General features: G+C 37.7%; 1 protein-coding gene across 4 annotated transcripts in view; it reads right to left on the bottom strand.

Annotated features, from left to right (window-relative positions):
• The window catches only part of TPK1 (thiamin pyrophosphokinase 1), a 302,583-nt gene that overhangs the window by 240,717 nt on the left and 49,205 nt on the right, over positions 1–12,661 (bottom strand). For 3 of the 4 annotated variants that reach the window (XM_041466832.1, XM_041466833.1, XM_041466830.1), the window contains exon 2: positions 4,726–4,800. The exons of the other annotated variant lie outside the window; for it this stretch is intronic. In XM_041466832.1, coding sequence (XP_041322766.1) covers positions 4,726–4,800 — 75 coding nt within the window. The remainder of the gene's footprint in view (positions 1–4,725; positions 4,801–12,661) is intronic. 4 annotated transcript variants of the gene reach the window in all.

Raw genomic sequence — 12,661 nt, 5'->3', positions numbered from 1 at the left:
AAAACTGTTCCAATTGATCTGTTACCTTCCCCTCTGTACATCTGAACTGATACCTGAACTTTGTAGTAGCACTTGTATCTTATTTCCCTCTTAAACCTCATCTGAAGACATTCAAAATATCAATCACCATTGCAGAAAAAAGCATATGGAACATAAAATGTATGGGAGCATGTGGCATTCAAAGACAGATTCTTACCCTATGACATTTGGAAATCATTCATACAAATCAGCACCTTTTCTGATCTGATTGTTTAGTAAGGAGAGATTTGGTAATGCACAGTCACCTCTAGGTGCTAACCAACCATTCATTATCAGCATTTTCACCAAAGAGTGGGCTGGCCTTGACAGGAAAGTTGTCTGACATTCAAGAGAAGATTTAGAGTGCAACAGCTGCTTTGATTGAGCAGTTGCAATATGGGTATTGATAGAGAAAACTCAGCTTATGGATAAGACATCACAATATAAATAGTCTAAGTAAATACTGTTTGAAGACAATTTAACAGAGTTTGGATTTGACTTACTACACTGTGGCTGTAGAAGAATGCTTTCTGTTATCTCAATATATAGACCCCCCCACACAATATAGAGCTGCAGCCTCCAGGATGAGCAACATTTCTCTTTCTGGAGCTCCTCCATTTTCATGACCTAAAAGGTGTCATAAAATGCCCATATACTATGCACATGAAGTGTCTGGTTATGTTGTCTGTAGAGCAGCATAAGAAGATGCAGCTAGATCCCAAGTTCCTTCACTGGAAAGAACTGTCCATGGAAGAGACTATTTAGGGATGTGCACCTGAAGGACATTTTTGCAGCCTGGTTTCATAGATGTCTCCTTTCTATGGACTTGTCCAACATTAAACACACCTCCCACAAGTCAGGATTCAGTCAGCCCGTTCCAAAGGGATATTAGTAGCTTACTCTAATACATTAGCCAAGGACATTTGGTAGTACGAATGGCTAATATTTGAAGTTGTTCAACATGTTTTCTTCGATTGAAAGCTTTCACGGAAAGTATTTATTTGTGGAAAGAAATCACAACCCTTTTGAGGAAGGCACAGTGGCCAATATATCACAACCATTGTGAGAACTAAAAAATATTCATGGACACATTTTCCTACTATACAGCCCAATGTCATCAGGTTGCTATAGAATATTGTCATTTCACTCTGACTTTTTAAATACTAATCTTATTTTCTAGAGCATAACTCCTTGTTCTTTACAGCTGTCATTGTCAACATTTAAGAGAGGAAAGTACTCTGCAATGTACAGCCATTTAACATCCAATCACAAAGCAGAGATATAAGAAAATTCTGGATCATTTGAGTAGCTTGTAGGGGTAATGTTTTCAGAAACAAGAAACAATTTTCAGATCCTGAACTTAAGGCAAATTTCACTGAGGTGATTTCTCAGCACTTCAATAATTCTGCCTCTTCCCTAGGGAGACATCAAAAAATCAGAGCACTTAAATCACTAGACATAGCTGTAATTCTTGGCATAAGTAAGCCACTGCATTTCTGATTAAAGAGATTTTAAAAAGCAGAATCAAAGTCTCAGGAACTTTCATATATTCCCCAGAAAGCCCATTCTGTTTTCAGCTACTAAAACCTTCTCTACTTCTCAAACTTAACATAAAGACAGTTTCAGACTTTCAACTCACAGTCAATTCTGTCAAAGATATATTTACATTTGAAATCACTTGAGAAGTAGCCCCAGAGACTAATTCAAACTGGATTTTTTCACAACCATATTTTTTTCATTAACAAGATTCAATCCAGGAGCTAGAAACTTTGCATAAGTAGGAATTTAGGATGCACGACAGTGTTAAGGTAAGGCCTACTGGATCCAGTTTTCCTTATAGAAAACTCACAGACAGAAAAATGTGCAGCTCTGAAGAAAGCAGGGTCCTGACTCTTCGACATATTTTCCACATTACCTCCTATTCCCCTTTACTGACCTATTCTCTTTAATTTCTCTTGCCATTTGGTTTTTCCCCTTCTCACTACATGCAGCCCAATAAATCCTTCAGGGAACAACCAGTGTTGTCTGCCATATTAGTTAGTCTTCATCCTGCTTTTGCAAATTGTCCCTTCTCCAGCATTTCATCCATCCTGCTTTTAGGACAGCACTGATACTGCATGACTGTACCAAACACCAAACAAGTGAATATATTCTAGACTGATTCCTTACAGTAATGATATAAAATAGGCTAAAATCATAGAGTCATTACCATGTATTCCTTCACTATTGTCACTTATCCAGCTTGTATGGCAAGAATGGTAAAAGAGGTCTCTTGGAAGTGATGAAATCTGATTTCAGTGTCCTTCACAAACCACAAGGAAGGAGGTTCATGCAAACTTGTACTGACTGAAATAGTTCTTTTGAAAGTATGTCAGTAAAAATAGATTTCATAAATGTGTGTAATAAGACAAAGGTTAATTAGCTGCAACCACTTTTTCTCAAGGTCAAGAGGAGTTACACCTGGGATGATTTTAGCCTAGAATACCCACTTATTGATGTGATTTTTTTTTTAACTTAAGACATCTCACATCACACCACTTTTTACTTGACATTAAGCTGACAGGACTAATGAAAGAAATTATTTTGATAGGTGTCGTAGGGTAACTCTATGATGCTTGTATCATTTGCTTTCCTCCCAAATTTGCCCTAAACCAGGACAACAGGACCCAAACTACTTGAAAATAATACATCTCAGCATTCTATACTGAGTATAACAACTCAAGATTCCTGTAACTCAGGGAAGTGAGACAATATTTTATCTTATTTTTCCTTTGTATTTTCCTCTCTTTCTCCCCAAGTTTATGTAGCTAGCAATATCCTGTGGATTAACAGCCCCATTATTTCCTTCTCATCTCCCCTTTATGGTATCTCAAGCATATACAGCTGGTCATCAAGCATTGTTCCTAAGGATTCCTTCAGAACTTCACATACCAAACCACCAGCTTCTTGTAGTCCTGCAACAGTCCCTGTGCTAAAGCTCCTCCAGAAGCAGGATCCAGAAAACTGCTGACACCTAAAGAAGGCCACTAGCACTGTAAGCCAGGCATTACCAAAACCTTGTCCTGGATTCACTAAGGTTTGCTGCAGCTGAGATGCTTTGAAGAAAAACATTTCATGTTTATCATGTAACCACCTCCATTTGTCATTTTACTTAGAAAATATCCACCTATTTCTTAAAGTAATCTACCAACAAAAGTCTTAATAGCTTAATTAGGACTTCTGCTCCTCCCAAAAACTCTTTGGGGTTTACAGCACCAGTGATCACTTTCAAAACAGTTATGCTCAGAGAACAGGAACCCATTGAGGCAGCTTCGAATTAGATAGTCTTTGGCCTACTTGACTTTATTCAGCTTCTTATTTCAACCCATTAAAGAAGCACTATAGTTTAAAGGCTCATTAGTGTTACAGTAAGAACACTATGACCCATGGTTTGATCAAATGAGGCAGATTTAAAATTCCAAAGGACAGACAAAAAAAAAAGTCTGATCAAGAAAATACAACACTAAAGCAACACATGCAAGGTACTACAAGACACTAAATACCGCCATTCAGAAGCTGTGCATGTCTGGTTAACTGTCTCTTTTTTTAACCCTGATCCTGAAAACAGGAAAGGTGGGACAAAGAAATAAGATCAAATGCTTCACCTTGTTTTCTTGTCTATTTAATACAAAGCAGGTGTTTCAGTGTATCTTTTTAAATTAAAAAATATGCAGAATCACATCTATAAAATGACTGGACAGCCCTTCCACTGAGTGCTTGTTACTTTCTTGCTGATTATGCAAATGAAAGTGAGTCTGTTTGGGGTACAGCATTTGTTCAGATGCTTTGAATCATCTTGTACAATTATTTTCCTGTTTTTATTGCTCTTCTGGCTATATGGGTACCTAATTTGGGTTTACTGGAATTAAGTGCTACGAATATATCCTGCTCACTTCATCCCTTATTCCAATTCCTTTTAACTGTACAGCTACCCCCTGCCAGTCCTTATGCCTATGGTGCAACCAAATAGCTCTGTCTGCTCCAGCCAGTTAAGAAGAATCTCTCTGCAAGGTTCCCATCCTGGGAATAAGTTAGAGACAGTTCCTGTGGCTTTTCAGAAAGCTTCTGAAGGACTACATTCTTGCGTGGAGGAATTAATAGCTCCAAGCTTGTAAAGATTTACATATCTCCACAAAATGTCAGTAAATCTGAAGCAATCATACCAGAGACGATGATTAGCACTGTGCATATTTAACAAAGGGGTAGTGAAATCTGATTTGCATATTTCTGACAAGCACGCAAATTCCCCACCGCTTTCACAACTTAATATCTACACGGTTCATTTTATTTTGATTAAATTTAACACATTTCATTGATGACCTTTAAAGAAATGCTCACTTCCAGACTCTTAAATGCATCATTGATCTGCTACACTTTGTCAGCAAAACAATGATCGTTCCTAAGAAGCCTCTGAAAAGCCACAGTCTTACACAGATCAGTGCACAAAGTTCCCTCTGACATGTGCAATGCAGGGATGCAGAATTTACATAATCAGCCGGTTTGCTGCATACAGCAACAAGGGACATACTCTGCCAGTTCACACCCTCACCAGAGGGTTGCTCTAGTAAAGAGGAAATCGCCACACTGCAATTCAACAGACACGAAGTACATTAGCTGGGTAACAGCTAAGAAAATAAGCAAATGAAGATGTATGTAAGTTATTATTACCTCTGCTCCACAGACAATGGAAATGACCTTTGTTGAAAGGCTGGTTCAGAATCAGAAGGCAAAACTTCAGATTCCCTGTAAGATAAATGTTGGTTCTCATTAGCAAGAATATTGATTTTTTTTGTCCTTTTTTTTATTTTTTTGCCAGACGAATTTTAGTCCAACCATATCAGAGTAACTCCACTAATATCCTTGCTTCTCAGGTTTTACCAATGTCAGACTGAGAAACTGTCAGAACTTCATAAGATATCTTTTACTTGGTAGGATTTTGTTACATGTTTAATTTATAAGTGACTTTTACTTACTGAAGGCCATCCTCAACAGGACCCCACATCTATACAGCTCCCTCATTAAATCTCCCACTTGCTACTGCTGCCTGGGTGCAGCAATTACTGATATGAGCTTACTCTGGTCTCTGTTAATGGGGAAGGCTGGAGGAGACTCCATATAAGATGTCTCTAACTTATACCCAATATTCTACCCTCCTGGAGGATGCAGAACTCTTGCTGCCATTAGTGGCTCTGTGCCTGTGTTTTCATATCACGTAGAAGCTCTAATTGTGGTAGATACTCTACAAATAAAGAATGAAAGGCTGTGACTCAGGAGCTTAAAATCAAAAGCTAGTAAAAGCAAAAGTACTTTAGCCTGTGTTATCTAGGTGATACTGCAGACTAAAAATCTCAGTGATTTACCAGCCCAACTTGATTGAGCTCACAAAGCCTCCTGCCCCTGCAAAACGCGCATTCTGAAGGTCAGTAATAAACCTACAGTTAGAAAAGCCTTAAAAGAAAGGAAGGATGTATGATATGACACACTTTGAATTCAAAGAGTAAATACGTAAATCTTTGATGGCTGCCTGCAGTGGGATTTGCATTATTTCACTTCCTAATTATCTTGCCAATCATATAGGAATACAAGTTTTCCCTGGAGTTTGATATCCTTAGGCAATCAAGTTAATGAATAATCTTTGGTCATGTGAAGCCACTGTAACTGAAAAAAGAAAACCTCTATCACTAAAGTATTTTGAGAAGATCCAGTATAGCAGGAGGCAGAAAGCTACAGTAGAAGCCTGTGGCCTAAGCTTTATCCTGTTATCAAGGAAAATACAGCTGGTCAAACTGCTGAAGTTGAAAGAACACCTAAGGATGGTAATTGGAAGGGGCAGCCTTTAAAATAATTAATTAAATGTGTGATTAGGAGAACAAAGTGAAGGTTAGCAGACTGGGATACCACTATTCTGCATCTGAGACCCATTCGAGGCCTCAGTTTCCTAAAACAGAAGCAATAGTATTGTCCTCCTTCATAAGTATCAAGAGAAACAGAAATGAAGACCTAGATGATTTTCACTCCAGTGAGAAGTCTACATGATTATCATAGCTATCTTCTGCCTGGTGCTTTCAAATACCTTCCCTCAAGCCTTCTGCTTCCATCTTTGCTGACACTGGTCTCACTTCCATTTAATTCATATAGGGGAATAAATTTTCACAGGGAATAAGTGGAGAAGTGGAAAGACCAAATAAACAAAGGAAAGTGAGAAAAAGTTTTTTCTCTGTGTAGTCTGAACAGTTTTGCCTTGTCCTTGAACTTGAAGAGAAAGGTAGAAAACAATACGTTTAAATTAAGTGCCAATTTCCAGCTGCCTCACAAAATGGGACCTCAGCAGCAGATCTCCTAATGATTGTTAAGTGAGAAAGGCTGCTAACTCCTTGTATTAAACATAACCATCTAGTGATGCTCTCCATTGAAAAGAGCAGCAAATATCAAGGTTCTGTTACTGGTATAGTAAGACAAAGCAGGCATGGGTGCTGTAAGCCTATTCTTGCTGGTGAATCACAAAAGGCATTTCTGTGCCTGTTTTAAACGCTTAAGCCATTTCAGCATATGGAAACAGACACAGATTGCAGGGCTTTTTGCACATCAGAAGTACTCTTGTTATATATATTAGGGTACATTTTTGAAGCCAAGGCCTGGCTGTAGGTGTCTACACTGAGATTTCAGAGGCTGATTTTCAGAAATGACACTTTCAAGAGCTTCCAGTGAGGCCCATAAAAGCTGCTGGGTCTTACATGTTCAGTTGTTGCACAGAAGTTAAGAAGTAGATGCCCACAGCACACACAGTTAGGAGATGGTGGGATTATGTCTTTAGGTCTGTTTCTTGTTTGGGTTTTTCAAAGTACAGTTATGGGCTGAAAAAGTACAGAAATGGAAATTATTGCTTCACCTGCTTTTAGAGAAATGAACACTCCAGTCAGTTCAAACCAGTCATTTCATACAATTAAGGCATGATAAAATGCTATGATTAATGCTATGATTAATGCTACCAAAATGAGCCTAAATGTCAATATTTTAATGGTGCCTGCTGAGTTAATATAAAGGTGCACACGAGGCTCAGTCCTAGGTAGACGTAAAACAGTAATAAAATTGGGCTGCAATAATTTACAACCATTGCCCTAAAAACTATTAATAAATTGGGACATCTGATGGCAAAGACCACGTCAACAGACAGAATATGCAACATTCATCACTGTGAGAAAAACTGAGGAGAGCTCACTGTGCCACTGCTCTGAACACTCTACTGGCTATTCATTTGAAAACAAATCTACTTCAAGGCCATTTATCTTTAAAAGCACTCAACAAATTAGGACACATCTATCTCCTGGACTGTCTACCCATCTATTTTTCACAAAGATAATTAGCACCCTGACCCAACTCTTACTGACATTGTGCTCTGTTTGGACTAATGGGAAAGAGGTTTCTGTAAGCAAGAAATCACCAGCAATATCCCCAGATATGAATATCTCCACTGAAGAAACTTTTGTGAGCCTTTTGCTAAAGGCAGAACAAGTTTCTTTCTTGCATAGTTTCTTCCATTTTTAGTAAAATTTTCTCTTTAATTATGTACTTTTGCAGCTCTTGCAGCTTGGACAAATTCAACCATCTGCAGCAAAAGCAGAAAAGAATAAATTGCTCCCTACAAAACCTGCAGCTTATTCTTGATATTTACATCAACACAGAGAACAAATGGAGTCAAGTCCCATAGTCAAAGTTCTCCTGTAGAAGAATTAGCCACACAGTAAGGTCTGTGATGTACAGGCCTACAGAAAAGGAGGATTACTATAGGAAATTTTTACTTACATTTAAGGAACCAAATTCTTCCCCCCTCTTGTTTTTCTATTTGATGCTTATAAACCTTAAAGTCTTAGAGGCATAACTTACTGAGTAAGAATGAACATGTGCACAACTATGCGAACGGGCAGTTACATAAAAAATATAGTTTAAAAATCTTCTAGCAGACTTGGAAAATTCCTAATCTTTGAATAAAGCTGGATCACTTTTATTCCTGTTGGAAAGCTTTCCTAAGTTACAAATCAGTCCGTCAATCAATCAATCAATCAATCAGCAATGCCTACAAGTTTCTACACTGGCACCATCACCCCATTCTTCCTGAAAATTGTTTTCTTTTTCTTCTTTCCAAAATTATTTAGCTGAACTTCTTTGTTTAAACTTCTCATGCTTGCTTTGAAAAGGACTTTTATCAAAAGTGTTGTGAATATCTGATAGCCTATGCACTGCCTATGCAGTGACATTTTACCACATTGTAACTCACTCTGAACAATTCCAATATATTTTAGAGCATAGATTTGCTATTCTAAAAGCCTTCTTGGCTTCTCCCTGTCATATTATATTTATCTATTCTATAAGTATTTATCATATAATTTTTTTTATGCATTTTTAATTGATTTCCCTTTGCCAAGTGCCAGTCTTCAGGCTATATGTCTGTCACAAAGCACAGGTAAAAGGCACACATATTTTTAAAGACAACCTCTGCTCTGGTAGCCAATAAAATAATATATGCCACTTTGCTTTCTTTCAGTGTTAGCATCGTATCACTAAGAGTTTTTCTGCATACTGTGAGTATGTTGGTATTGAATTTTCTGAAGCAGAGGAAAAACTTTCAATGCTTCAAACAAGAGGCCCTTTGGGAAAGATCACTGCTATTCCCAGACTTTCTGACATGACACAAGTGGTAACACGCAATGGGGGGACACGCTGGGCTAAGATACAGGAATACCTCAAGGTGCTGACAAAGTATGACTTCAAATTCAGAGTTTCAGACACACAAAGTGGCTTCCACTAAACAATGAACGTTTTGGGTTTGTTTCTTTGGTATTTGCATTTTACCGTTTGCCTGAAGAGGAGCCATTCCTTTCCATTCCAGTGATCTATCAAACATCATTAAAGAAGAAGGTTCAGTACAGAGGAAGAAGTAGGAAAGAGACAGGTATTATAGGGTAGAGCTGAAAGTTGGAAGATGGTTATAAGTTTCTAGAAAATTTGTATACTGATAGAAATATATCTAAATACCCAAGATACTAACCAAGATCCATTGAAAAGACACTGCAGTTATACACGTTCCTGATCATATAGGTGGATGTCCAAATAAAAAACAGCTTCTGAGAGAAAAAGCTCTAAATGATCTCACTGAGAATTTCTTCTTGCTCATGTTTCTGCTCTCCCGTCAGTCTACAGATACACCATGATATATATAAATATACCATGATAGCAAAAACAAACAAAAAACCCACACCTAAACAAACAAAAAACCCCACAAAAAATAGCCAAACAAAAACCCCCCAATGAAACAAAAACCCAAACAAACAAAAAAAAAAAAAACACAAAAAAACAAACCAAACAAAAAACCCCAAATACACACACAAAAAAAAAAATTGTTTTCCAGTACCATAACTTACTCAGAAAGTTCCTACCCCTCAGATTAATTTTAAATGAACAATCACTGCTACTTAAATGTCAGAGTATGTAGGAAGGGACAAGGCTGTTTTTCACAGTTCCAAAACTGACTGATAAGAGAGGAGAGAAACAGGCTGAGGCAGCTCTTTGGTTGACGTTCCTTCAGCTGCACAAGAATTAACACCAAAACTGTGATTCTAAGAATTCCACATAAGTTAGATTTACTGTGAGCCTACCATAATAAACCCTAGAGAAAGCAGTTCATGAAACCAGCAAACATAACAAAACCACAGTGACAATTGATCCAGCTATTGCTACAGATCACCAGAGCAAGATTACTGTGACAACTTGGGGTTTTCAAACTAAAACAAAGGAGTTTGGGGGATCAGCACAAAATCTGCACCATTTTTCTGCCAAGTAAGAACCTGTCTCCAAGGTGCTTTGTTAAGTCAAAACTGATACTCTTCTTATTGAAATGGACCATTTCATTCAGGGCTTTTTGAAGAGCTACCACCCACTTCCAAGAAATACTCAAATGGAAAAATCTCACCACTAGGAATGAAATAAATTATTGATTAGAAACTAAGGAGGAATGGGTCTGTCAGTCTAAGGATCATTCCCCCTTTCCTGAAAGGCTTTCTTCATCATGGTTGTTTGCTTTTTGGTTTTTTTAGACATTGAAAAACCCACCTGTATTTTCCTACTTGCTTCACACATACAATTCCTAATTTACTTGCTGATATAGCATTTCTTGAAAGTTGGCTTCCAATTCACAAGACAAGATTCTGATTTTATCAGTTAATATCTTTGGCAGCTCACTATGAGTAGTATCTAGATCTACCTTGGCAAGTAGCATGGCAGAATAAAATCAGACTGTAAAACAAAACTGTTGGTGGTGAAGGTATGATATTCACATTATACACGTTTTGGGAGAAAGGGAGAGAGAGAGGCTACTTCAGGTTAAGTTTAGTCTGGTTTTGTAAACCCATTAGCAGTAAGAGAGAGTTATGTGCACTCTTGCAGCACCTTTTCATCCAAAAGGAAATTAGTTTACATATTCCAAAACCGCCCTGCAATGTAAAGCAAACCACAGCAAACAGGCAGGATCATGAGACTTGCTTCAAAATTATATTCTTGATCCACAGTAAAATATTTATGTAAATATGCCAATAGCCACATGGCTTTTGACTTCTGAATTTTTATTTATATTTTATGCCACAAGATCAGTTTAACTTACATGACACTTTTGTAATTTTATATTCATCAAAATTTGGCTCTAAACTTAAGATTTTTATTTATAAGAGCCAATCTGACAGTTTTATCTATCATGTATGGAAGGTGTGAGAGGGACTTAAAACTTATAAATATAGCATTATAAACTCCTGAAAAAGCACTTACATCAAACCCTAAGATGCTGCTTTCTAAGGTTATCTTTTAGGCTAAAACCTCACTTTGAACAGAACAAATAGCGCACCTTACACAAAAACACTCCTCATTCTGCTGTTCTCTTTCTTGAACCAAGATTTCCCTCAATAGTGCTTCCTTTCATTGGGAAACCCAGTGCTCTGCTGTTATACCAAGAAATATAAAAAAGGATAATTTCCCAGGATCATTATGCAGACCAAATCAACACTCTAAAATATAAACGTTTCACATTCTAAAAGTTTCACAACTCCTGCAGAACTACTACTCTGAAAATGGAAAGAATTCAAGTCAGTAAAATCTACTTCCTCCATCTGTGCTCTTGCTGAAAAGGTAGTTGTCAGCTTTAATTCAGACAAACAGTTAAGCTTAGACTACTGTATTAATTATAGCCACTGCTTATAAAACATTGTGTAGCTGCTTTTTTCCACATTGAATCCCAAGCCTCCAAACAAGCCATTTAATTTTCCTCATAACAGTGATAACTCCAATAATAAACCTGCACAAATTATGCAAAAGGATCACAGACATTACAAACATGTTCTCAAACTTCTTGAATGAATAAATCAAATATGCATACCCAACCGATTCTTGTGCAAAGGCACTGTTATCCCTGTCAATGCATTTTAGTGGTCATTTTTTCATGTAAATTCTATTGATTTTAAAATATTTTGCAGCTCTTAATTCTCCAGGCAAATTCCAACAGGAAGAGCAGGAAGAAAAGAGGATTTGTGCAGTCTTATTGAAAAGCTACAATGTGCTACCCTCTGGAGAACACTCTACAAGAATTTATGTGGATGAATTCAAACCAACTAATTTCTCACAATAAGTTACAAACATGGCCACACACATGGGATAATTTACCCACATCATCAACCACTGTGCCTAGAAAGGTGCCATGCCTTGCAATGGAATTTGTCAATTAATGCTGATGCTTCTCTGGAGAACGTGAGAGCTGCATTTCTGATTTCAGTGTGTGATGGGACACTTCTTTTCATCCTAAGTCCTATAGTCTATAGCTGCATTTCTGAGTACTTGGGACTTCTGCTCTTTATGTGTCAAACATCTCAGTCTGGTCAAGCAGAATGAGGTCACACAATTCCCACTAGTGAATCTTCAGCTTTAGATAACTTGTCCAGCATCACAAAGAAACTTCACGGCAGGATTCAACTCTCTAGGGCAACACAGAACTCAACTGAATCACGAGAACTGACTATTTAAATAGAAATCATAACTGCACTTACTTCTATGTACATGGAAATGATGCTTGTGTCCCATTACCATTTGAAAATAAACACAGTGGAGTAACCAGTCACTTTGAGGGGGGCAGCAATGTACACAAACCATAAAACAAGCTCTTTGAGGCATACACTGGCAGATGCACCATTTGCAACTGCAAGGCCTTTGGTTTGATTTACCTCACATCCTTTTGGCTTGTCTCAAGAGATGTGGCCAGACCATACCCATCATTCTGCACTTTGTGCAAACTGGACTTTCATTTCCAGTCAAGCACAGCAAAGGTCAGAATTAAGTGGAAGCAGCAGTGGTTGGTTTAGCTGAGATATTATCACCTGTTCGCTTACACTCTTCCAGTTTTCAAGACTGGACTCAAATTATCCAACAATCCAAAAAAGAGAGATTACTGATACAGGCACAGACAAGTAGAGGACTACAACATTATTCAGGTATGTTTTATCCTGTGGCATGGAAAAAGTAGCCAAGAGATGCTGAAGTGATGAATAGGAAGTGAAATAGCAGGAGGAAA

Source organism: Pyrgilauda ruficollis, unplaced genomic scaffold, assembly GCF_017590135.1.
Source record: "Pyrgilauda ruficollis isolate IOZ18807 unplaced genomic scaffold, ASM1759013v1 scaffold2, whole genome shotgun sequence".
Classification (NCBI taxonomy): Eukaryota; Metazoa; Chordata; class Aves; order Passeriformes; family Passeridae; genus Pyrgilauda; species Pyrgilauda ruficollis.
The sequence above is the reverse complement of the archived record's forward strand: the minus strand, read 5'-3'. Positions and strand labels throughout refer to the sequence as shown.